At 40.4% G+C, this 26,890-nt stretch overlaps 1 protein-coding gene across 4 annotated transcripts in view; it reads right to left on the minus strand.

Annotated features, from left to right (window-relative positions):
- The window catches only part of MBD5 (methyl-CpG binding domain protein 5), a 157,524-nt gene that overhangs the window by 14,685 nt on the left and 115,949 nt on the right, over window positions 1-26,890 (minus strand). For 3 of the 4 annotated variants that reach the window (XR_009453845.1, XM_059704535.1, XM_059704534.1), the window contains 3 exons: window positions 18,272-19,297; window positions 16,477-16,688; window positions 11,763-12,971 (listed from right to left, as the gene is read on the minus strand). Coding sequence is in view for 3 of the 4 variants with exons in the window: in XM_059704535.1 (XP_059560518.1) it covers window positions 11,763-12,971; window positions 16,477-16,688; window positions 18,272-19,297 (2,447 nt within the window). In the remaining variant the exon portion in view is untranslated. The remainder of the gene's footprint in view (window positions 1-11,762; window positions 12,972-16,476; window positions 16,689-18,271; window positions 19,298-26,890) is intronic. The other variant, XM_059704536.1, reaches the window with a different exon arrangement.

The following is a 26,890-nucleotide window of genomic DNA, read 5'->3' on the forward strand; positions in this document are numbered from 1 at the left end:
GGTGCACGAATCCCTGCACCAGGCCTCTAGTATGCATATAAGATCTTTGGTTAATCTCTTCCTGCCCTCCCTCCTCCCTCCTTCCCTTTGAGATTCATCAGTCTGTTCCATGTTTCCATGCCTACACATTGAGCATCTGCCCCCTGGTGGTCAGTGTGTGTCATAGCTACCAGTTGAATGGTCAGACACTTAGCATATTATATATATACTAGAGGCCCGGTACACAAAAATTTGTGCACTTGGGGGGAGGGGGGGTCCCTCAGCCCGGCCTGTGCCCTCTCGCAGTCTGGGACCCCTCAGGAGATAACGACCTGCTGGCTTAGGCCTGCTCCTGGGTGGCAGAGGGCAGGCCCAATCCCTAGGTGCAGCCCCTGGTCGGGCTCAGAGCAGGGCCGATTGGGGAGTTGGGGCACTGCCCCCTGTCATGCACAGAGCAGGGCGGATCAGGAGGTTGCGATGCCACCCTCAGTCACACTCAGGGTAGGGCCAATTGGGGGGTGGGGGCACCATCCCCTGTCACACTCAAGGCAGGGTCGATGGGGAGGTTGCGGCGCCACCCCCTGTCATGCACAGAGCAGGGCCCATCAGGGGGGTTGGGGCACTGCCCCCTGTCACACACAGAGCAGGGCCGATAGGGGAGTTGGGGCACTGCCCCCTGTCACTCACAGAGCAGGGCGGATCAGGGGGTTGGGCGCCGCACCCTGTCACACTCAGGGCAGGGCTGATGGGGAGGTTATGGCTCTACCGCGTCACACACAGAGCAGGGCCCGTGGGGGCGGGGTTGGGGCGCTGCCCTCTATCACTCACAGAGCAGGGCCAATCAGGGGGTTGGGGCGCTGCCACTGTCACACTCAGGACAGGGCCGATGGGGAGGTTATGGCTCTACCCCGTCACACACAGAGCAGGGTCCGTGGGGGTGTGTGTGTTGGGGTGCTGCCCTCTATCACCCACAGAGCAGAGCTGATCAGGGGGTTGGGGTGTCGCCACTGTCACACTCAGGGCAGGGCCAATCAGGGGGTTGGGGCACCGCACCCTGTCAGACACAGAGCCATAGGGCAATCAGGGGGTTGGGGAGCTCCCCCCTATCAGTCACAGAGCAGGGCTGATCAGGGGGTTGGGGTGCCTTCCCGTCACGAACAGAGCAGGGCGGATAGGGAGGTTGTGGCCCCGCCTCCTGTCATGCTGATCCCGGTGCTGGGAGGCCTCATGGCTCCACTGATCCCGGTGCTGGGAAGCATATTACCCTTTTACTATATAGGATAGAGGCCTGGTGCACGGGTGGGGGCTGGCTGGTTTGCCCTGAAGGGTGTTCTGGATCAGGGTGGGGGTCCTGCTTGGGTGCCTGGCCAGCCTGGGTGAGGGACTGATGGCTGTTTGCAGCTGGTCACACACCCTTCAGGGTGGGGGTCCCCACTGGGGTGCCTGGCCAGTCTGGGTGAGGGGCTGAGGGCTGTTTTCAGGCTGGCAGGTGACTGCAGCTCCCAACCGCTCCTTTTTTTCTTTTTTTTTTCTTTTATTCTGGGCCAGCTTTAGCTCTGAGGCTTGGCTCCAGCTCTGAGGCCTCCACTGCTGAAAGCAGGTATCTGGTTTGTTTGGGTTCTATAATCGAAACACTGTTTCAACTCCAGCTCTGAGATCCCGGCTGGCTGAAAGCAGGTTTGTGGGGTTTTGTTTAGCTTCTATTTTTGTAACAATGTTTCAAACTGCAAGCTCAGAGGCCGGCAGTGGCAGGCGGGGAACATTAGCTTCCTCTGTCACTGAAGCAAGCAAGCCTCATGTTCGCTTCAAGCTGCCTGGCTGCCGGCTGCCATCTTGGCTGGCAGTTAATTTGCATATCGCCCTGATTAGCCAATGGGAAGGGTAGTGGACGTTCGGCTAATTACCATGTTTCTCTTTTATTATATAGGATATATATATATATATATATATATATATATATATATATATATATATATATTCCCTGTACATTTACATGCCAGGGGTTCCAAAATTATTTCAATCCTATCTTGGTGTCAAATTGGGGGAGGACCTTATAATGCATCATTACTGCCCACATATTCTCATTCTAGTATGACGATGGTATAGTAAAGGCCAGCATGACATTTATACATATATCATTTAAGAACTAGAAAAAGACACCTAGGATTTATATGGATTTAAAATTCCCATATTACCTTATATAAATGCACACATATGTTCGTTTTTCTTTACTCCTAAATCCCTTCTTTCACTCATTCACATTCTTTAGATATAGCAATTCTTTGACACAAATAGCCCTAGAGCTGTTCGGGATCCCTTGGGGATGTCGGACTGTTGGTTTCGGCCTGATACTGGCAGGCCAAGCCGAAACATATGCATAAAGCCAGACATTATTATACAGTGAAAGTTTGAGAGTGTTTTGAACAGTCTAAATCTCTGGTTGCTTCTTTTGTTCACAAGGCACATATCAACACTTGGTAATTTAACTAAGTTTGATTTGGGGTCAGCACAGTAGCAGGTATGTATCTCAGGAGAAACTTAAAGTCTGTGACAAGGGAAGATACAAACCTTCTAGATAGCAAGCTGTCCCTCTGAAAGTGAGTTGCAGTAGAAACAGGGTAAACCATGTAAGACAGAGAGAACTGCCACCTGCAAGCCAAGCTGAGAGGTGAGGCCTCAGAAAGAACCAACACTGCTGACATCTTCATCTCAGATTTCTAGTTTTCAGAACTGTCAGAAAATAAGTTTCTATTGTTTAAGCACCCCACAGCCTCAAATTGAGGTATAGACTATATGAGAAGAACCTGGAACAAAAATCTCAGATCAGCCCTAGCTGGTTTGGCTCAGTAGCTAGAGCACTGGCTTACAGACTGAAGGGTCCAGGGTTCAATTCCCAATAGGGGGCATGCAGGAAGCAGCTGATCAATGATTCTCTCTCATCATTGATGTTTCTATCTCTCTCTCCCTCTCCCTTCCTTTCAATAAAAATATATTTGAAAAAAATCCCAGATCACTTTTGGATAGAGCCAATTAATTAGAGAAAGTGTTAACATTCCCTGCAGGTTTTAATCCTGTTAACAGGATTAAATCTCTTGGAGATGACTTTGTGGCTACTTAGCTGATGCAAAGCTGTCATACAGAGGTCAAAGGACAGAGCACAAGCAATATCACAGATTTCATAACCGAGATAGACAGCTAACCTCGAGTTCCCCCTTCCTTCTTCACTTCCCTATCCCATCTCTACAATATCAGCAGCTACTGTTGGGGGAATGGTATCATGCCAAATACTACTTAGAGTTAGACCATGCTTTACTGCCTATGATTTGTGTCCTTGGGATTGCCGCTTCTCTGAGGTTCAATTTTCTCATCTGTAAAATGGGGATATTTGTGGACATTTTTATGGGTCATTGAGAGAATCTAAAAAGACAGTGAACAGGAAGATGCTCTATTGACACCAAAGTGGCTTTTCCCAAAGTGCCCCTGGTGGTGTGTGAAATTATTTTAGGTGGAACATGGACAGACCTTAAACATTTTTAATAGTTATGTACTAGTATAAATTTGTATTAGAAAAATACAAAAACCATTCTACTTATGATTCTCACATCTAATCTAATTAAAGAGAAACATGCAAATTGACTGCACCTCCCCTACGCCCCAAGCCACGCCCACCAGCCAATCAGGGCAACTATATGCAAATTAACCCAACCAAGATGGCAGCTGGCAGCCAAGGAGCTGGAGCAAGCAGGAGACTTGGTTGCCCTGGCGATGGACGAAGCCAAGCTTCCCACCTGCCCTGGCCGGTTGTGTCCTCTGTTCAAGGCAACAAAGTTTCAATTATAAAAGAAAAAAAACCCAGATACCTGCTTCCAGCCAGCCTCCACTGGGAGCTTGGGTGGCTGGGAGCCCTGGCCAGCCTGCAAACAGCCATCAACCCCTCACCCAGGATGGCCACACCCTTATGGGGTGAGGGTCCCTGCTGGGGGGCTTGGCCAGCTGCAAACAGCCATCAGCCCCTCAGCAGACTGCCCAGGCACCCCAGCAGGACCCCCCACCCTGAAGGGGTGTGGCCAGCCTGAAAACAGCCCTCAGCCCCTCACCCAGGCTGGCCAGGCACCCCAGCAGGACCTCCACTCTGATCCGGGAAGCCCTTCAGGACAAACCAGCAGGCCCCCACCCATGCACCAGGCCTCTATCCTACATAATAAAAGGGTAATATGTAAATTGACCCTAACAGCAGAAAGACTGGGAATGACTGGTCACTATGACACACACTGACCACCAGGGGGCAGACGCTCAATGCAGGAGCTGCCCCTTGGAGGTCAGTGAGCTCCCACAGGGGAGCTCTGCTCAGCCACAAGCTAGGCTGATGGCTGCCAGTACAGTGGTGGTGGTGGGAGCCTCTCCCACCTCCTCAGCAGCACTAAGGATGTCTGACTGCAACTTAGGCCTGCTCCCCACTGGCAAGTGGACATCCCCCGAGGGCTCCGGGCTTCCAGAGGGATGTCTGACTGCCAGCTTAGGCCCAATCCCCTGGGGAGTGGGCCTAAGCCAGCAGGTGGTCATCTCCCGAGGGGTCCCAGACTGCGATAGGGCACAGGCCGGGCTGAGGGACCCCCCCACAAATTTTTGTGCACCTGGCCTCTACTATAACATAGAAGTGATGAAGCTATTTAAAAGTGGCTTGAATAGTGCCTAGTACATAGTATGTGGTAGAACATATTTGTTGAATGAATAAATGAGTAAATGAATCTAAAGAAAAATTTTAATTAACCCTTAGAGTGCCAACCAATATCCTAGGAACTATGCTAAAATTGCCAAGGCATTTTTGCTGATTTTACAGCAGTTTAGGAAAAAAATTATGAATCGCAAGTAAATGAAGTTACATATTCAAAAACTTAAGGAAACCTTTACTACATTGACATATTTAGCAATATCATCATCACTAATAAAAGTAGACTTAGAACTGGATGCCATTTCGAAGCTTTGATAGTACTACCAGCACTTTTGGTGAAAGACAGGAGGAGTGTGATCGCGTTCCCCAGCACTCTAGGCTTTAAGTAATAGTACAGGTAACATACCACATTAGCTGAAGTCTGGGAGACACAGCTCTGAAGAATTAAGTAAATATGAGGCAGTTCCTAGGCTCATTATCTCTCTATATAAAAGCCCAAGTGACTGCTACTACTAGCTGACCAAATGACCGGTCGCTATGATGCGCACTGACCACCAGAGGGCAGATGCTCAATGCAGGAGCTGCCCCCTGGTGGTCAGTGCGTTCCCACAGCCAACCTCTGGCAGGCCCTCCCCCTGTTCCTGATCGGGACTGGGCAAGACAGCCCTGATTGGCCCTGATCACTGGCCAGGCCAAGGGACCCTACCCGTGCACAAATTCATGCACCAGGACTCTAGTTATCAAATATTAAATAGTAAATATTTTTTCAAAATCTTCAAGCTGAAGAAGTCTTGCTAACTTAAGTGCAATATCTCAACATTTTTGAAAGAATGGGAATTAATGGTAAATAAGTAATTTGGGATAAAATGTTAACTCACCTGTGACAGAAAGGATGAACTTAATTTTCCAATAGAACTCACAGAAATATCACTAAAGTGAATCCAGTTTTTCCAATGAACTCATCAAATCCACATTATTACTATGTTAGTCAGTGACACTATCTGAGGGGTGTGTGTGTGTGTGTGTGTGTGTGTGTGTGTGTGTGTGTGTGTGTGCTTGCTTTCCTCCTCTCTCTGGAGAGCGGTATCTTTGAGTACTAGAGAACTACACTGCAGGACTAGAGTAAACCTAAAATGAGACAACAAATTTCAGATTGACCAACAACACATAAACACATGAGATGATTTGGATAAATTGGTAAATCCGAAGAAACACTGTTGAAAAGCTCAGGTGACAGAAGCACGTATTTGCCTGAGACCTGAGATTGCATTTGCTACCATCTATGTGAAAACTGCACTGCCAGCTCGAGAACTCTGTGCTGAGCCTCAGTATCTGTGAACGGAGATAGGCCTCCTTCCCCTCTTGGATGCTGCCCAAAAGAAGTAGTTCACAATATCCCACAATTCACCCGCGTAAAGCTTACAGTCTCATCTAAGCGTTTGACTCAGTTTAGTCTTTTTTCCTAACATTCCCATTTCTGGTCTCATCTAGTTCTTCATTTGTATTATCTCTCAAGTTTTGACTGGGCACTGACTTTCTTAGCCTGGATCTTATCGTAGTTACTACTTTTCAAAAACGATTTTGCTTCCTTTTCAAGATGATTCTGTTGCTACAGAGCACTGATTGCCCCTGCCACCCTGCCAGCCAAAACGTAGCCCAAATATTATCGATATGGATTCTGTACCGAGGAAAGGATTCCTTTCCAACAGAGGCTAAGAAACTATCTAAGTAAAGGGGATATACAAAGGACAACTTCAACAGAGGATGATAGCACCAAACAATGCAAACAGCTCACACTGATAATCTAGCACAGGAAGAATAGTCTTGAAAATAAAATGTGTAAACATCACAGGGCGGCACACCTCCCAAAACCAGTCCCCAGGCTCAATTCCTTAAGTTCTACACTCCCCGAATATGATACAGGCCGTCTCTGGTTTTGCTCCACACTGTCAAACGTGTGCATGTGATGCTGTATGGACATGCAGAAGTGTGCTGTCCCTAATCAATTTTCCTATGAGTTTAATAATGATGTATTTTGTCTGCTTTGAACGACTATATAAATAACTCTTCTTATCTCTACTTGCCAAATACAACTGTGTGGAAAAAATCCAAGTGTGAGTCTGGAGAAGGGGCACCCCGCCCACTGCATTTACAGACCTGTCTTAATTTACCCAGGTGGTGCTGCCCCAAAATGGAGGACTTTCCTGGGTAATCAAGAGATGTCCCTACTTGTCAAACAACAACAAATGTTTCATTGGAAAGAAACATGTTGGTGCCAATCTAGAAAGAAATCCTTTCCTAAATTGGGCTCGAGGCAAAATACATATTGAATGCCAGAACAATGAAATGTGAAGACCAACAGGGCAATGTTCAAAGAGTAAAAATGATCTACTTAGAAAAAAAAAAGAATTTTATTTTTCAATCATTAAAAAAGAAAAAGGGAATCATCCCTTTCAAGCTACTGTAAGATCAAAGATGAGAATGCCAAAATTGGTTTTAGAAAACAAGGGCATTTTTTCCTATGTTTATATAATGTGTTGAAATGAGCACATAAAGATACCTGTGGTACAGGCTTACCCTGTCTGCACATTGTGGAGTGTAGGTGCGGCCCCAATGGAAGCCCTTATCCTTTCCAAGAATTCTCTGATCCAATGCCAAGAACTGGCAGTGCCTCGCTGGCCATGACCTTGTACTTGAGCACTGCAACGAAGTCTTACTCTTGGCTACTGAACCTCAAACTAGGACAGGTTCAGAGTTTATAGAAACTTGCATTTCTTTAAAAAAAAAAAATTGTAAGTATCTTCCAGACCATGCTTCATTACAAACTGCTAATTAAAGGGGAAAAAAGTATTAGTAAGGCGATACCACTTCCTGAATGGCACCACAAGGCACTGGAGATCTTGCAGTGCTGTCCCATAGCTGGAACTATGGTACAGTACTCAAGGGGCGATCCAGTCCAACCTTTCGCAGACTGTTAAAAATCTACTACGTCATGTTGAGTGGGGGGAAGGGTGTGAAGGAAGGTAGAGGAAGATAGTCTGAGTTGATGTTTTTTAGAAAATCTGAGAAGGGGTCGTTCAAGTTCACTCAACAAACAGAGAGCTTTGAAATGCTCCCAAGTCAACTCCTGCTTGAAATGAGCAGCTAATATTAATTTATAATCAGATATGCCAATATGTCTGATGTGCTGAGGTTTATTAAAAAGTTATAAACTATTTCACTCATTAACTACATTCCTTATAATCCTTTTATCCTCATCCTGTATTCATGGATAGTAAACCCTGCATTCATGGATAATGCCTAGATGAACACCAACAAAGGTCCAATGGCCACAATTCTATAATGGTGGGAACCAAATTAATCGGGTTGTCGTGCATAGAGAATATGGATGAGGAGGTTCATTTTTGCTGAGCCTCTTTTATGTTTTAACTCTTAAAACATCATCCTGAATAGGAATTAATATTCCCACTCGAAAGGTGCGAAGACTGCAACTCTGGGAGGTTAACACACCTACCCAGGACCATCTTGGTAACGGGCAGAGCTGGGATGAAGCTCACGTCAAAATGCCCAAAGCCCATGCCTTCTGCCACACCTTGCTTTCTCTCTAGTTCTCTGTAGACCGTATTCATAGTGTTGATGTTTAGAAATCATACCTCTTAGCAAGTAATCTCAGAAACTGCAGCACATTTCTAATGGCTTATGCGTAATTCTGCTACATGTCATACTCCGCCAAAGACTGAAAGTGCCTTTCTAAAATAATAAACTGAAAAGATCACTTACTATCGTGACAAATAGCTGGCTAAAGCATCAACTTATGAACAACATGGCGCTGGAGATCTCAGGTCCCCGAAGACATCAGTGCTCTGATCAGCACCGACCTCTCAGTACAGAGACCACTCACTCATACAACCTGCAAACACCAGAGGTGCCTGGTTTGCTCTGAACTAGTAACCTGCAGTCCTGTGAATCAATTATTTATTGTTTCTATTTAGCCTACTGCCAAAAAGAATCTGAAGTGTCCTGTTCAGGACAAAGACTGCAACAGAAAATAAATAAACGGTAGGTTTGTGGGATGTGGGGGTGGTGGGGAGATAAGATAATAAATCCATTCTAAAATTTGAATTAACGTAGATTTCATCTGCTGGGATCTGACAGGGTCTTGGATGAGTTTACTTTGGTAGACATGGAAATAGTATGAAAACCTGAGAGGCTAAAAAGGTTTAAAAGGATAATGTGTAGGAAAGTTCTCTAGCAAACCCTTTTCTCCAAGATACTACAAAGATAAACACTAGGAAAGAAGGTTCCTTCTGTGTTAGTGAGGTAGAATTAATAAGATCTTACTATAATAAACCAATTGTCTATGGAGTCAGCCTCTGTCTTTCTCTTTCGACATTATTAAAATATCAGGCGTTGCCACAGTATATGGAGGAAGCCCTAATGCTTTTTTTTTTTTTATGGTGAATGCCATTTTATAATTTAAAATATAAAACCAAGTGATTATATTAAGGCCACCAATTTATAATGAAGTATCAAATTCTTTGAAGTTTTGCAACCAATAAGAAAACCTAATAAAGAGTGGGCCCGATATTATGATGGGATAATCTAATGGTTACAAATTCTTACTTTTAAAATATTCAACACAAAAAATCTACAGCCTTTATCTACCACAAAGGATACAGATATTTCATCAGTTCCCTTTTTAAAAGCAGAAGTACAAGACTTTATCCACCGAGGACTAAGGGCCTCTATGTAACTAACATTCATACTTTGTTCACTTGAATAAGAGTACAAATTTAAAAATTGTTTTAATGGGAATCTCTTAGAATAGATTGTGCTTTGTCTCACACAGATATTAAACATAGTTTAATCTTTTCTGGATGCACCAGGGTCTCGAAGGCAGCAGGCCAAGGTCATTGGGCTTGAAGTCAGACAGACCTGGGTTTGAAATTCTGCCTTTTCTTGTGTTTAGAAATTGGGAACACTGTTTGCCTAGCTGGGCATCATTACATAAGGTATGAGGAAGACCTTCCTTTGTTTTGTGAACTATAGGAGAAAAAAGATTCTTTGTGAAGTAGTACTTTGTTGTGGTTTTTTTTTATGTGAAAAAGTGACATAGGCCCTGAAAAGACTCGAGGTTTTTAAAAATGTTAAGTGCCCTAGAGCATTTAGGGCTGTGATACCTTGCTTTTTAATGATAGCTAAATATTTCATGTGCTATTAATATTTCATTACATACATTTTCGGTTTTTTACCTCTAAACGTCTACTTTAAGTTATTTTTCTGAATTACTAAAAATATTTGTAGTGTATCTTGAAATCAACATTTTGAGAATGCGAAGTTACAATGTCAGCCTGTGGGAGGGGATATTTGCATTTACAGAAACAATTTTATTCTCCCTACTAAGAATTTTCCTACTGCTTACAATAAGAATGAAGAATCTGCATTTTTGAAACATTATTTTATAGTGAATGAAAACCAGTTGCTTACTTAAATGAAGGAAAATAAATATTTCTTGGACTCTTAGATAACGACTTTTTATTTTTTTAGTCTATCTCCCTGAATATCATCAGTAAGGAACTCAATCTTAGGAGTTTGCTGACACAGACTAATCGGAAGATCAGGAGCATTGCTGAATGGGAAATGTGTTAAAAGCACATGCCTTTATTCTCCAGGGGACACGGAAGATATTTAGACAAGGCATTCAGGACAGGAAGAAGGTTTCCAGGAAAGGGAGGCCATACTCTTTCCTTTAGTTAAGCTTCTGTAAAATAGCACATTAAAAAAGACTTGGTTTCATGTGCACAGACATTATAAAACAGCTCAATGTCTACATCTTGTATTTGCAGCAGTTCCATTTATATCCAAAAAGCCCAATTTTGCTGTTTCTAATTATTTTGGAATAAACTGTCAAAAATATTTAGGTTTATCAACCTAAAGATTGTTTGTCTGGTCTCGGAGAGATTAGAGAGCAAAATGTTTTGTGACTAGGAGTATGGAATTCATTTTCTTATCAAACATAGGAACATTATGGCCACAGTGTATCCTGACAAGTATATATTAGGCATTATAAGCAACGGGTTTAAGGACCTCCCGGGCATTTGCAGAAAGACAATCCTTTTATTGTGCGAGCAAAAATGCCTTCGGTTTCCTGCCATTAAACCTAAGTGCCAGTGGAGGTTTGCGCAGAGTTGACAAAGCTTTATACAATATGCTCTTTAACAGAATAATACTTATACCTGGAAGAGTAATTTTTATTTCCCAAGGAGATGAAAAATTATGTTTCTTCACTATATGTGAGAAACATACATTGTTATCTCCCCCTGGTCAGATATAGACTTTCCTATCTACTTTATACATTCTGCATATTTCTTGCCTACTGAGTCACTTCCGCCAACTGTGGGGCAGGGGTGGGGGAAGCCCAGAAGACCCCTACTAATTTCTTCTAAATTGAATGGTAGTTTCACGGAGAGCTTTTCCTTTAATTTATATGATCAGATTGTGTTAAGTAGAACCAGACTATGCGGCTAAACATTTCCATATGCTATAGAGGCCCAGGACTTTTCCTGAAAGGAGACACCATTCTGACTTCAGATATTACCTGCTGCTTCCAGAAATGGCTGCAATCTACCCTGATTTTACCCTCTCCCAGGCTCCAAGGGTCACATGTAAGCACACGGAGGGGATGCTGCCCCTGGCACTTCCTGGTGCCTGGCAGGACTCTTCCCTCTGCCACCCTCCTGGACTCCGGTGGCTACCAGACTTTTCCCCACTCACTGCCACTTGCCTTCATCCTCTGCATATGGGATGAAGAATTAGACAAATGCAGGCAAGAAAGGCAGCGTTAAATTCTGGCCATCTGGTTCCTGGGTTGGAACCACTCTGAGCCTTGGTGGAGTCTACAGATGCTTCACAACTCACCCCTTGGCGATAGGACATTTTGGTGCCTCTAACCTTCCCCTCTTCACTTTATGCTCCAGAAGTTTGCGAAACCTTAACGAGTCATGAAGAATCCTAATTTCAAATCCAAAGAATCCAAAGTGATGATAACAACAAATAATAATTGATATCTGAATAAAGGCTAGTATTTGACAATGGATAAAGATTGGTATACCTTCCCTTCCTCGGGGCTTTGTTGACATAAATTGTGAACGTCGTCTTCTCTTACTAATTTTCCAGGCCAGGAAGTCAGTCCTTTGATTTGGCCCCAGACCAAGTCACCAACATTGAACGTCCTTGGCCTATAATGTATCAACTCGTTTGAAGAAGGGGAGTCTGGATTCCGTAGGTCATCTTCACTACTAATGCTTTTAGCGTCTGAAGGACTAGGCACACACCCATTAATGCTTTTGGCATTAAAGTCTCCATTGTAATGGATGTAGTCTTTGACCAGAGAACTTTCCAAACTATTTGAGGAGCTTGGAGACTGCTCCCCTAGGACCAGGTCTTGCTTTGTGGTGCTCAGCAGCTCTCCAAAGCCACGACTCTGTCGAGGTCTGTTCCCATTGATGTGTGCACATCTTTCCACAGTGTTCTCTAGTCTCTCTTTGAAACTCATCATAGTTCTTTTGTAGTTATTATACCTGAAATTTTCCTCCAGAATTTTATCCCCTTGACAGTTTCTTGGTGGTAACAATATTGGGTGCTGTTCTCCAGGCAGAAATGGCAGTGTAGAGACATTGTTGGGCCTTTCGTGACAAGGACTACTGTGAATATGGCCTGGATGATCTAAAAATTCCTCACACTTCCACCGGTTTCGTTCCCCTCCAGGGCTCTGCTCCCCATCCCACTGTTTTTTAGATGCGTGGCAACTTGCTGACTTGAAATATTCAAACCCATCTCCTTCGTGTGAGTTTTTCCCATGGTCCGGGTTCCTGGGCAGCCGGGGCCCTCTTGCATTCCTCAGCCTACCATCGTGATCGACATTGCCCATGTTCCGTCCATGAATGACTGCACTGACAGCACTAGGGAGACTTAATGGGTCACCAATCGAAGCAGTGAAGGCACTCATGGCACTCAGAGCTGGAATGGGGCTGATCTGAGTTGTACTGTTGACTGCTGTGGTGATGACAACCTGCATTCCTTTGCTGGCAGCATCGACAACTGCCTTGTAAATGGCATCTACAGAGGCATCACCTTGGCCACCCACAATGAGGCCGTCCTTCACCTGCTGGCCAAGAGATGGGTCAATCCTCGGTTGCAACTCACAGGCTGTATCTTGGAAAGGTGGAAGTGTAGTGTTCGGGTTCTCAGGAAGTGCAGTGAGCCCCGGCTGAGTGCTTGTTCTTTTGTTTAGGAGAGCTGCATCTTCCTGCATTCTCACCTTAAAGAAATAGACAGGAAGCAGTGAGAGAGAGAAAAAAATAAATTTAAAGACCTCAAAGAGAAAGACATAATTTTAAGATCTACCAGAAGACAAACAAACATAATGGGGAAGAAAATGACTTAAAAATGAAATAAAAAGTTACTCCGTATAGAAAGCTTATGTCTTGATTATATTTGGGTACTGTTTCTTTGGTTAAAATCATTCAACAGATTTATTTTTGATCATTATTACTAAACATCCTCTAGAAAAAAATAAAGTTGAGGCTGTTGGACAAAATATGTTTTCAGGTGATGACTTCAAATATTTAGTATCATTACAGGTTTTGCAACTTGGGATTCAAAGAGAGAAGCAAGCCAGTCACCAACACTGCTCAAATTACAAAGGGAACCAGATTTTGAAAATGATTTCTACTGAACTAAGTGAAATACGATATAAGATAAAACAAAAAAACACATACTCCTTTCTTAACAACAAGATATTTCTAATATAACACTAAAATTTTAAAGTCTAATTTTCAACCTTACCAGGCATCAGCTGAGGGACACCAGTGACAATGGCTCCCTAAAGAAGTGTTTCTGAGTTGAGAAGAGGCGAAGGGAGGGAATGCCACCAGGGAAGACTATTAGGACAGGACAGGAAGGATGGGTGCAGTTTGAAAAAAGTTTCTGAGGTTACTCTAACTTCACCAACCGCATCTAAGAATTGCTGCTCCAGATCTTTGATACTTGGGATGGCACCCCCACACCCCTGATCACTCCCTTCCGGTCTTCCCATCCTTCCCCACTAAACCAGAACCTGGGAGCACCAGCACATCACTGACTCTCCTGCCACTCTCCCCTGGTCTACACCTCCCAGATAGAATCCCAGTCCTGAGTCAATTCAACTGCCAGCCTCATCCATATCTACAGGGAGGGTACTGAGTCTGTGATGCTTCACCACTATTCAGATCTTCACCCACTTCCACAAGCTGGCTGCTGTACCGTCTCTTGCATTATTCTTAGTAGATGGCCTTACTTAACACAGAAAATGGAGTTCATAGGTTAAGAATTCTCATAATTCTTATACTCTGCTCCTCCCTGGCTTCTGGCGGCACATACTTCTGTGCAACTTTGTGTCCCAAATCATGTCCTGCTTCCTAGGCTCAGAGGGGCACCTTCTGCTCTCTGAGAGCAAGTTCTACATTTGTGCTTCGGATCCTACCCCCTCCTCAGGGATCTTGCCTTACCTATTATCCCTTCTCCTCTTTATGTTCCATCTCTTCCACATTAAAAACATTAAATTTACTGGTTAATAAAATTATTTATATTTCACATGTACAATTCTAAAATACATCGTCTGTATATTGTATTGTGTGTTCACCACTCCAAGTCATTTATCCTCCCTTTATCCTCTTCTACCCCGTCCCCCTGCCCCCCCCCCCCCCCCCCCGCCCATCACCCTTTCCCTCTGGTAACTACCATCTTCTTTTTGGTTTCTTTCCTTTAGCGTACAACTATGTGCATGGCTTCCATATTACAAAGTTTGCAGTCAACCTATGCCTGCCTTGGGGCACTACCCTGTTTTTCATATGCTCTTTATCGTTCAGTTTTTGAAAGTTTTTCACCTACACTCTTTAATTCCTAACCGTTTTCATCCTTTCATCCATTACAATCTGGCTCATGCTCCCACTACTCCACCCAAACTGCATTCCATCAAGTTATTGGTGATGCTCTCACTGCTAAATCTAATGGCTTCTCTGCAAGCTTCATCTGTTTGTTTTCTCAGTGACATGGTTGAACACTTCCTCTTCCTTTCTAAATTGATTACATAAGATGTATATGAGTATTTTCACATTGTCCAAAAAGGCAAAAGTTTTCTTTATCATTACGCCCCACCTAAATCTGTGCTTTGCCATCCTACTGCAATCCAATTTCCTTTCTTAGAAGTACTAGTAATCAGTGCTGGAGAGCATTCTTGCAGACACCTATTTTTAATACATTCAAGTGTGTAAGTGGATATCTAATCTTTCTTCCTTCTTTCCTTCCTTCCTTCTTTCCTCCTTTCTTTCCTTCTTTCCACCTTTCATATAAATGGTATTGTATTTTACTTTTCTTCTGCAATACTACAGTATTGGAGTCTTGTAATCTTGTGGACCTTAACATATCAGATTATGTAAGTCTAGCTAATTTTTAAAAAAATATTTTTATTGATTTCAAAGATGGAGGGAGAGGGAGAAAGAGATAGAAACATCAATAATGAGAGAGAATCATTGATAGCTGCCTCCTGCATGCTCCACACTGGGGACTGAGCCTGCAACCTGGGCATGTGCCCTGACTAGGAATCGAACTGTGACTTCCTGGTTCATAGATCACTGCTCAACCACTGAGCCATACCAGCCAGGCAAGTCTAGCTAATTTTTTAAACTACTAGATAGATGGATCTACCATAATATATTTAACCATGTCCCTACTGATGGATGATTAAGTAGTTGTAATGAACATTCTGAATTGTGCCCTTTTGTTCACATCAAAGACTTCTTTAACATAGACACAGAGAAGTTAAATTTCTGGGTCAAAGGTCATGTATATTTAAAAACCTGATAAACTAAAATTACTCTCCAAAAGGACTGTATCAGCATATAATCAGACCAACAATATATCTGATATATAACAATATATCATTATCCCACACCACTGTCAGCAAGTCATCATCAATTTGATGGGCATATTAGTGTTGTAATTTATATAACTGATTATTCTTTTCATGTTTAATAATTTATCTTTTATTTTCTGTGAATTGACTGTTCATATCTATTGCTCATTTTTCTAATCAATTATCTTTATTTTTCTAATATGTAGGAGCTCTTTTTATATTACAGATATCAGATATTTGCTATTATTTTCTTCCAGGTTATCACTTGTTTTTCACTTTGTTTAGAATACACTTAATCATACAGATTTTAAAGGTTTATGTATTCAATTTTCTTACTTCTTTTTACTACTTTGTTTTGTGTCTTCTGAAAGAGCCTTTCTTATCCCAAAATTATAAAAACATCCTATATTTTCGTCTTATACTTATTTGGTGTTACTCTTCCCATCTAGCTCCTAAATCCATCAGGAATTTATTCAGTTTACCTAACTAAGAAGAAGACCAAGTGGCTGAAGCCAGGAAGAGAGCAGTGAGAGTGGGGCTGAGAGTGAGGCAGGCAAGGCAGGCATGTTAAGGATTTGGATTTTAATCATGAGAGCAATGGGATTAAACCCTCAAAAGGGTGCAAGAGGGTACCAAGGTCAGTTTTTACTAATAGCTCTAAAAGAACCACTGGGATGCTTCAGACAAAATAAAATAACCTTCACATAATAGACTAGACTGTTTAACAATATTCTTTATAGAGAAATGACAGTTAGTAGAGGTGGAAGGGCATATACTAGTAGCTTCCTTCTTTTGTCTCTTTGCCCAAATTAAGTGTTTAAAAAAACTTAGACATTGGTTTCTACTACAGTAACCCAGGGAAGGAGAGTACCTGAAAGTTTTGAAACAGACAAGCCATGGGGTTATTGTTAGCTGGGCAGGGAATTGTGGGCTGTCCTTGGAATGCCTGGAGATTCGGGAACCCCTGAAGAATCTGCTGCTGCTGCTGCTGATTTGGAGGAAACATCTGATTGTTGTTTAACAGCGACTGTAGATGAGTCAGTTGATGATTATTCAAAGTATTGTTTATTGAGGACATGTCACCTATGGTTTGGAAAACATAAAATGTAAGTCAATGTGATTCTTTGGCAATCCTATGCCTATCCTTGTACCCAACGATTCCTGAAACAAAAACTAAAAACTAGACTTACATGATAAAATTTTTTTTTCCTCTTTTTCTCCTCAAAGTCTTACTAAGTGGTAAGGAAAGAGTATTTTACTATTTAATTTTATCTTTCATAATTATTTTTTTTGGTTTTATGTCATGAGAGATGAGTCTTTCTCTATCCATTAGCCAGTCCTTACATTGAGCATCAGTGTTAAAAATTCCTTGAAACTATTTTTATTAAAGCACCTACAATTAAAGGTAGAAATTAGTCCTAACCTGTTTTAGCAATCATAAGAATTTGATCAGATGATCAAAATAAGTGGATCTGGTCAGGCTTTGTTTACAAAGTTTAGTTCTCAAGTCACAATCATCACCAATTACCACCAAATAAAACTGGGTTTTGTCTGGAAATATGTATTTTGTTTTTAAGTGAAAGGTTGGTCACCTAAAATTAAAATTGTAAAGAAAGTGAACAATACAAAAAGAAATCATTATCATAATCATTAAAAAATAAATATTATATAATCAGGTAGGATTAGCTAATAACTAGATTTATATTCAAAATTCAAAATAGACTTGTTTTGAAATTACACTGAAGTTATTTTGAAGATGATGTCAAAGGAATTGTCCTGTAACTTGAAATATATAACTCTAGTATGCTTTTTTAGATTACTTAACTGTATCGATTTCAATGACAAATAGAACTAATTAAACTGTACTATAAAGGTGTCCATAGATCTGGAAACATATATATATTTTTGCATACATTGGACATGCCCTTGACAATATCAAGTATATTTGCTGATGCTTCCAAACTTTATGGAAACCATCTCTGTACTTTATATTATAGTTACCTGCACCAATCAGTTGAATATACTTGACATTATTATCTAACATTTTTGTGACATTATAATTTACATGAAGAATTTTGTTTTTAAGCCACAAAAATTTTAAAGAATAATACTGTCGGAGGAAATCTAGCAATAGCTATTGGGGCTGTTTCCTTGAACTTGGACACATTTTAACTTTGAATGTTTTTATTTTGCTCGCTAAGTATTTAATTCTGTTTATTGAGGGATCACCTGGAAAAACACTTCCTGAGACTGTTTCCATCCACGGTGCAGCTGCTCATACTAACCCTGTGATGCCACACCAACTAAAATTCAAATAAAAGTTATTTTTAAGATGTACCTGTGCTTTATTATTTGAAAAATAAGACTACTTGGCTTAAGAGGATGATGGATAGGTTAGCGTTAGGTGGCATCAGAATTAGAAGATAAGCGAAGGCAGATTAAAACGATATTTAGTATTGCTAGGACAGGGGAGAAGAAAAAAGTCATTTTCATGTTTGTATAACTATGGTGGTGTGTGGGTGTTATTATATTTAGTTCCTTAAGCACGCGGTGACATAACAAAAACATTTTTAAAAATAGTGTGACAAAATGGAGTCTTTAAAAATGAGAAATTAGAATTAGAAAAACGTTTCTTTTGTAAAAATTTGTGAAAAAATGTAACTTACCAAGCAGACCTGTCCCCAGTAGAGGGTTAAGTAGCTGTGGCACCACAGAGTTACTGTTGAGTTTAGCTGGACCAGGTGTGTTCCCAGCACTATTAGATACATTCAGCAATGTTTCTGCCATTGACACCACTGCTGTCCCACCAAGTGTTGAGACAGTCAGTGCTGCCACTGCGGATGATGTAGTGGTTGTGGTAGTGGTTGCCTGGGAGGAAGTTGCTATGGAAACCTCTGGATGATTAGCGGTGTTGGCCGATGCCGAGTTCAGGACACCTCCCAACAGCTGGGGATTCAAGGCCATTAATCCCGAGGCCCCAGTGACAGCTGGGAGGAACAGGGGGTTAAAAGTAGTGTCACTGCCTGCAAAGCTGGGTAAAGGGTTCCCCAGGGGGCTGGTTAAAAGGGTCTCAGCTCGGCTGTTCTCTGACTGATTGCTTGGCAAATGGTCTGGTGGGGCTGTCATCTGTGTTAAGGAGGGTAAAGGGGTATTTTGCTGTTGAAAAAGATCTGAGATGGTCAGATTGAAAGATGGCAGGGGAAGCATGGCAGCTGCGTGGGCTTGGTTCTGAAGCAGGGCCGCTAAGAGCTGAAAGTGGACAGGCTGCAATCCCTGCCCATCCATGTCACCGGAGAGAAAAGCTAAAGCAGCGCTTACATTCGGGTTGAGAAAACCTAAAGGGTGGAGGTTGATCTCAGACTTGCCTTCTCCCGCTGAAGGCTGGAGGATATTTAATAGATTCTGGTTTAGGAGATGCTGTTGATTCACTGGCAAAGAGATAGGTAGAGAACTGAGGAGGCTGGGGTTCAAGGGGTGTGGAAGATGGTTGTTTGAAGTGCTGTTGGATGGAAAATGAAGTGCGTGCTCCTGGCCAACAAAAGGAAAGTCACTCCCGATGGGCAGCTGACTCTGCAGTGGGTTTCCAGCCGCGGTGGTGACGATGACGCCGTCCTGGAGAACAGATGTTGTCTTCGTGATGGCAGGATGGCTGGTGCCAGCGATGGCGATGGAGGATGAGGGTCCCGAACCGCCTAAAAGGAAGACAACACAAAACAAAAACGCCACGCATTAATTGTGGACGTGAAGGAAGACAACCCCATGAAAACACATTGAGATCCATTTCAACGATTTCATTACCTGTCCCCTTTACTCATTTTAATCAGAGAAACTGTGATCAGAGATGATATCCCATCTGAATGACACACGTTTCCTAACCTACTTCGAAAATCAATTTATTGGAGAAGTTTAGATTACTAAGAAATAGCTTGTTTTTCACAGCTGGACAGAGTGAATATGGAGGAAGTTCTGTAGTAGTTCATTCATTTGGGTTAGATAAAAGCAACAAGCTTTCATTTTTAAAAAACATTTTTCCTTTTAAAAAAGTTTTTGTTCTTCTATTTGTAATACTAGTACTTGTTTTTAGTAAAAAAACAACAACGAAGTAGAATATGCATGAGCATATAAAACAGAAAATAAAAAGTACTTATAAATATTTTAATATTTTAATGTATAGTTTTCTGGACTTTACCCACCTGTGCTAGTATTTGTATATATTTATACAAACACACACACACACACATACACATGTTACATATTTTAACAAAAATGGAATCATGCTGTCTTATAACTTTTTCATTTATCAATATATCTTTCCATGTTAACTCTTTTAACTACAGAATTATTTTACTAGTATCATGTATGGACATACCATAATTTAATCAACATACAGTTGTGATATTTTGATTGTTTACAATCCTTTACATGGTAAGCAGCACTAAAAACATTAACTCATCTTTGTCAATATACTATATTACTTTCTAAAGATAAAATCTTGAAAGTGGAATTCCAGGAACAGAAGAGTTTACATAAATTTAAAGCTTTGAATACTTCCTGTCAAACTGCCCTCCAGCAAAGTTGATCAATATACATTCAATTTCCATTTCTATAAACAGTGCACAGCAGTGCACATTCTCACCAACATTGTGTTTCATTATTTTTAAATCTTTGCTACTCTGACAGCATAAAGGTATTTTGCCCTCTTTATTCCTTAAGTCAGACAAGTCTTCATCCAAACAGCATTTTTAATCTTGAAAGTCTTATGCAAGAGATGAAAATTCAGGAAATTTAATATTTAAAAATATAAAATTTGGTCGCTTAATTGTTTTCAATCCAAGCTGCACAATAGAATTACCTGGATAACTTGAAAAGAAATAAGAAGCAATGCCTTGGGCCCTATTCCAGACCAGTTGAAAACCCATCTCTGGGGCACACCCCACCTGAGCAGTAGCATTTTTTCAAATCCCCCCTGGAGATCCCGATGCACAGGAGGCGGGGTGAGGAGGGTGAGACTCACATCTGCTGAAAAGTAGCCTGTAATCATTTTTTCATAAAAGGTTTTCCCCTAAAGAGATGCATTGTTTTATGTGATACACGCATTTGGCAAATGTTTATTATCACAACCATATGCATTTAATTTCCTATTAAAACATAAACATGTATATAGTATATTAAACAATACCGCTGACACTGGAAACCTAAAATAATTCAAAAATTTTACCGCTGTACTATGCCATCATAAGACATTTTACATTTGACCAAGTAACCATGGAGGCCTCGTTCAAACACATAGAAACGTTTCCGTAGTTATAATAATAGTACAAATATGATTTTATAGTCTTCCTGTTTTCTCCTAACAGAATAACACGAGAATTTTTCCCTTATGATATATAGACTTTGTATTAATATTTTTAAACCATATAGCATATGGATTGACCATATTATGTAAAACATTCTGATACATTTTGGCATTTTGATTTTTTTCATTATTATGTATAACACAGGGATGCACATCTTATTGCATATGATACTTTCTTATCTTTGAATTTGTCCTTAGGAAAAATTCCATCGTTGGCATGATTGTTATGAGAATCAAAAATAGGTACATGAAAGGCTTGTAATATGTAAAAATCTATACAAATAAAAGGAGTTATCGTCATCATTACTACTGGCATTCATATATGTAGTTAGTAGTGGTGATGTGGCAATAGCAGTTAGTACATCCAACACATCAGCATATCTAACACTCCTTACAGAATGTCTCTATAGCACGACTTCATAATTTTTCCCAGCTGTCATGTCTGCTTTTTTTTTAAAGCTCTGTGTTTCATTTAAAGAATAAGATTTTAAAATGTCCTGTTTAAAAATATATAAATATTTATAAAATATTATCATAAAATAATGAGTATGTTCACAAAGAGTGGGGTCAGAGCATATCAAATGCTGAGACAGGCATATGGCATACAATTATTTAAATATTAATTCAGATTTGTGATAAAACAATCAGCATCTTAAACATTTCATTGCCTCTTAAATCTTGCTGCTATTTCTATAAATAGGTACTGTGCTTTATTTGCATCTGGACACCATCTTTTTAAACAAGTGAATAAAAACTCTTATTAATTGGTAATCACTACCCGAGGTCTTTCTCCCTATTTGCTAAATAATAATGACTTATTTAAATGTACAGCTCACCATTCAGAGCACATTTTCAAAATATTCCAGCATGTAGGTGACAAGGCTTTGTAGAAGAAGGACTTCCATAGAGGGTATTCTTTTTAATCTTTGTTTTCCAAGAGAAACATTTATATTTAAGACTCAAGACAGTAGCCCTTGGGGGACATTATAAGTCTCCATCTAAATATTGTTGAAAAGTGACAATAAAGAAACGTAGTTACTCTGAGTGTATTTTCACATTACAAAACAAGATGATGGCGAAGGGAACAACCTTTTCAAGAGTAATATGTGGATCAAAGACCATTTTTTTAAACATTTTTCTCCAATTTTCAACCAGTCAGTGCAACAAACAGGTATCATACCTCTTCTGAACAAAAGGATAGAAATGATTATACAGAAACAAAAACCAAACATAAACACCACAAAACACCCTGCCCTTTCCTGCAGGAACTCGGTTCAGCAGTCTTGAGCACACAAACCTCCCTGTCTCTCTTTTTCTTCTTTCAAAGGCACATTATTGAGAGCTTATTACGAACCAGGAACTAATGTTCTTTTCATATAGCTAGTGTACCTGTAATAGCTAAGAGCTATAATAGGCATATAACAGGAAGGCAATTGTAAAACTGAAGGTGTCAGGGAAAACTAAGCAAGTGGTAATATTTGATCTGGGATTTGAGAGTGGAAAAGGAGAGAAAGGGCTTCTAAGAAAAAGGAAAGTAATTAAAAAAAAAACAAGACAAGGAGGTAATAAAATGCACGGAGAGTAATGGATTCTTATATATCTTCGAGCAAATAAATATGACTGAAAATATTATAAGCTGCTTTCCCAGACACACTGGCCCTGCCACCCATGGTTAAACGTGCTGCCTTCGACAAGAGGTAATGACATTTGAAATAATCTTTCTAAACAATTAAAGGCAAGGACCACTTCTTATTTTCTTCTGCATTCCAAGACCTAACACAGTCTCACACATGGTTGGCGTTCAGAAAATGTTTCTTGGTTGAATTAATCTGTTAAGAAGTTCAGAAGACTTGCACTAATTTTCTAGAAATCAGATCATTTGCATTCAATGATGTGTGCCTATGGCATGTGTGTACGTGGAGAAAGGGAGAGTATACCACCCATTGGTGGAGAAAGTAATGACCTGGCTCTCCAGATGCCAGATGAGATGGCTGGAAGATGCCAAGTTACTTTAGAAGGCTCCCAGGTGTCTAGGGAGTTAACATCTCCTTAGAGAGGAAGAGTCCTCACAAAGTCTTCAGTTCTTAAGGTCACTCGTTAATGCTTGGGGTCATTCGGAGGACCCTGGGTTTTTATAGCTGGAGATAAGTTGGAGGGTGCTTTTTTCTGAACCACTTAATCTTGAATAGGCACTCTCTGGTGAACCTACATCACAGTTCTGCATAAAAACCTTGTCTGTTGAAGCATTTGGGAAAACAATGATTTTCTTCTTTCCTTTTTCCCGTTCCTTGTCTTTTTCTTTTCTTTTCTCTTCCTGCCTTCTTTCCTGCCTGCCTGGCTGTCCACCTTTACTTAGTTTGCAGCCAAGATGTTTCATGCATAATCTAATGAAATGAACAGTTAGAGAGTTTTTGAAAACAAACTATTCATTAACCATTTAGCAGTTAAATAATCAAAAGGCAGCTGGGAGCCTGGAAGAAATGTCGGAGAAGTCCTTTAATTGGAGAAAGTGATTATTTCATACCAGCCGGCAGTACCATGAACTGGCATAGTTTTTCTCTTTGTCTTTGTTGCTTCTGAAGAAGAGAGAAGACTTATAAAGCTACCCAAATAAACCTTCCTGGTGCGAGATCATGTGCCTTGATCCCCAATCAAAGGGTGAGAGTCTAGCACAATGAGGAAAGGACTTGCCCAGTTGGGTTGATTCCCAAATATAAATAGTACTCTTTGCACACACATATAGTTTATCTCTCTCCGTGTGTACACAGAAATAGCATCAGCAAAATTTTTCAAAGAAAATTTTAAAGCTATTTTCCTACTGTTACTAATTTTCATTCTTGAGTTTTATTTGCCTCATTTAAAATGCTTTTCAAAACAAAGGTACTGTCTACCTCTTTAGATTTATCTTCTGTATCACCAATATTCTTTAAGAAAAGTCATTGTTCACATTATGCTAAATTTTTTAAAGGTTGGATCTTAACACATTGCGGACCAGTAGTTTTATTGCTAGCTTTACCCAGTGGCCAGATAAGTTTCTATTGAACGAGTACAAAAATGTTTTACATGAATGTTAAAGGCACGCTTTAAAATTAAATACTCATTGCATTTTGAAGTTATTTATTACATGTTCTTACAAGTTAATATCTTTTTAAAGTATGATACTTTGTAAAACACTGTGTACTATGAAGCGAGAATTCTCATGATCTGTCCGCAATGTGTTAAGTATTAATATTGTATATGTCTTTGTATGTGTACAAAATAGGGCATTAATTAAGCTCACACCAAAAAGGCCAATAAGTTGTTTTTAAAATGTCATTATACCAGTTTAATCTCCAATTTTGAATAAATAGTACTTCATATTAGAAAACACTTTCTAAATTGATATCCCACCTGTTGATTTTTGTCCATAAAATTCAAGAAATGAGTCATACAGAAGGAACTCCTTCACCATTTAGCCTTTATCATTTGGCAAATGTACTTCAACTATATACTTTCAATGGCAATCCCTAGTAAAAATGAATGCTCCTAGAGACGAGAGAAAATATCATGCCCTAGTGAGTCCATAAATATAATCCATCTTTCTGTGCAATGGAAGTAGTACAATTTTCTCCTCTATACTTAAAGGATTGATTTAAAAATAACTCTTATGAGAAGTCTCTATTTTCCAACAAGACGTTATATTCCTAAGCCTTAGTAATGTCACAGTAGTAAGTATTTACAAAAATATATCACTCTATGCTTGTGGTTTGGATTCTGATGTAAATTCCTAGCATTCCTTTAGCAGAAGTAGGCAGGAAGTCCTAGGGACTACAGATGTTCCTCGACTTACAATGGGGTTACATCCCAAAAAACCCATGGGAAGTTGAAAATATCATAGATCAAAATGCATTTAATTCACAACCTACTGAATTATCACTGCCTAGCCTAGCCTTCTTAAATGTGCTCAGAACACTTACATTAGCTCATAGTTGGGCAAAATTATCTCACACAAAGACCATTTTATAATAGTGTTGAGTATCTCATAATTTATTGAGTACAGTATCAAAAATATACTGGCAACACAGTACACTGAAGAGTTCTGGTTGTTTACCCTCGTGCCCTTGTGGATGCCTGAAAGCTGGGCTCCCTGCCGCTAGCTGCTCCGTATCAGAGAGCACCAGACTGCATATTGCTAGCCCAGGAAAAGGTCAAAATTCCAAGTACAGTTTCTACTGAATGAGTGTTGCTTTTGCATCATTGTAAAGTCAAAAAATCTTAAGTTGAACCATCATAAGTTAGAACCATTTAGTGTCTACTTGTTCTCCACAAAGAAGGGAGGGGTGGGCCCCAAAACAAAAGCACTTAGAAGAGGGGGAAGGGAGAATGTCAGTCTCTTGCTTGGTAGGATTTTTAGTGTATGAATATGCTAGAGTAACATTTGAAATGCATCATCAATATTCCAATTGGAAGTTTTATTTCCTTATTTTAATGAGGTGTTTCTAGATTAATACAGTTAATTTGTAGCCTTTCATTGTATACTATGTTATGTGTAGTGCTAAAATAGTGTTTAGCACATACTAGGTGCTCAATAAATATTTGCTGAGTTTATTACCCCATGAATAGTTTGAGACAGTGTTTAGGCCAATTTGGGGCTGCAAAATCAATTTAGTATGCCCCAACCATAAATAAATCGAAAGGAGCACACTGCACAACTAGGGTATTATTTTGTGGAAACTTCTTCTGTTAACGTTTGCGTGCTGGGTCAAGTTCTGTTAGTGGGTGATAATTTCAGTGAATCATGACTTTTAAAAGAAAATACAACAAAATAGGATAAAAACGAATATATCAGAGTGCATCACATGTAATAAGTGTGTGTTTTTTTCCAGGAAAATTTTATTTGTTATAAAGATATATCTTTGGTGGATTGTAAGGCAAATCAGTTTTTTTTTTTTACCGTGGGAAGAAGTAAAAAACAAAAGTTTGAAAAACACTGCATTCAGATCCGGCCTCGGAGTTGCTCAACTCTGTGGGGATGCTCCATGGAGCAGTGCTCCAGGAAGCACATCCATCAGCCTACAGTGCGAGGGGTGTCCCTGTCGTGTGGGCAGCGCCGGAGCCCGCTCAGGGTGTCTGTGATAAATACTCTCTTAGACCTGTACCTGTGGGCCTTGGATAGACTTCCAAACTTCCCTGGACTAGCTCCATCCCAAGAGTATTTCAGCTACTCCATCAGAATTCTGACATCCAATTCCATTTTTAATCTGTGAAAAGGTGACTTGTTAATTTGCATTTGCAAGAAGTATAATTCTTAGAAAATAATGTTTACTCTCTTCTTTGCTTGGTTGGTATTAATGTTGTCTGATATAAGTTCCTGGAAGATAAGAACTTAATGATTTGATTTATTTAGTACCACTTAGACATGGTACTAAATGATATCTATTTCTATGACACCATAGGGACATTTTTGATTGTTATTTTTAATGAGTCAAATTTTTGTAGAGTTAGCATCACTGCTTATAATTTGGGTATTTTCAGAGGCTACTTCACTGTTTTCAGACCACTTTATTTTAGTAAATAATAGCTTAGGCATCACTCTTGGACTGAAGAATTTCTAGTGGCTTTATGTATAAGTGAGCTTAGTGTATTGCAACGGAATAAAATTCTCCCAATTTACACACTGGGACAATTTATTTCTTGAAAGGTACAGAATAGATCATTGGATCAGCAAACATCTCACCCCACTCTGAGTTCTGTTATCTCCTTTGATGACACAGATTCAATGTCTAAAGCAAAACACGTGTTAGCTCCTTCTTTTGCACACAAGGAAACATTAAGCTTGGAATATGTAAGCAAAACAAGTGGTGTAACCCTGATATTTAGGAAACCTTCTTAAGCAGCAAGCCATTGTCTGTTGTAAAAGCATCTTCCAACAAAGAAGAAATGGCTCATT

This window comes from Myotis daubentonii, chromosome 7 (assembly GCF_963259705.1).
Source record: "Myotis daubentonii chromosome 7, mMyoDau2.1, whole genome shotgun sequence".
Taxonomy (NCBI): Eukaryota; Metazoa; Chordata; class Mammalia; order Chiroptera; family Vespertilionidae; genus Myotis; species Myotis daubentonii.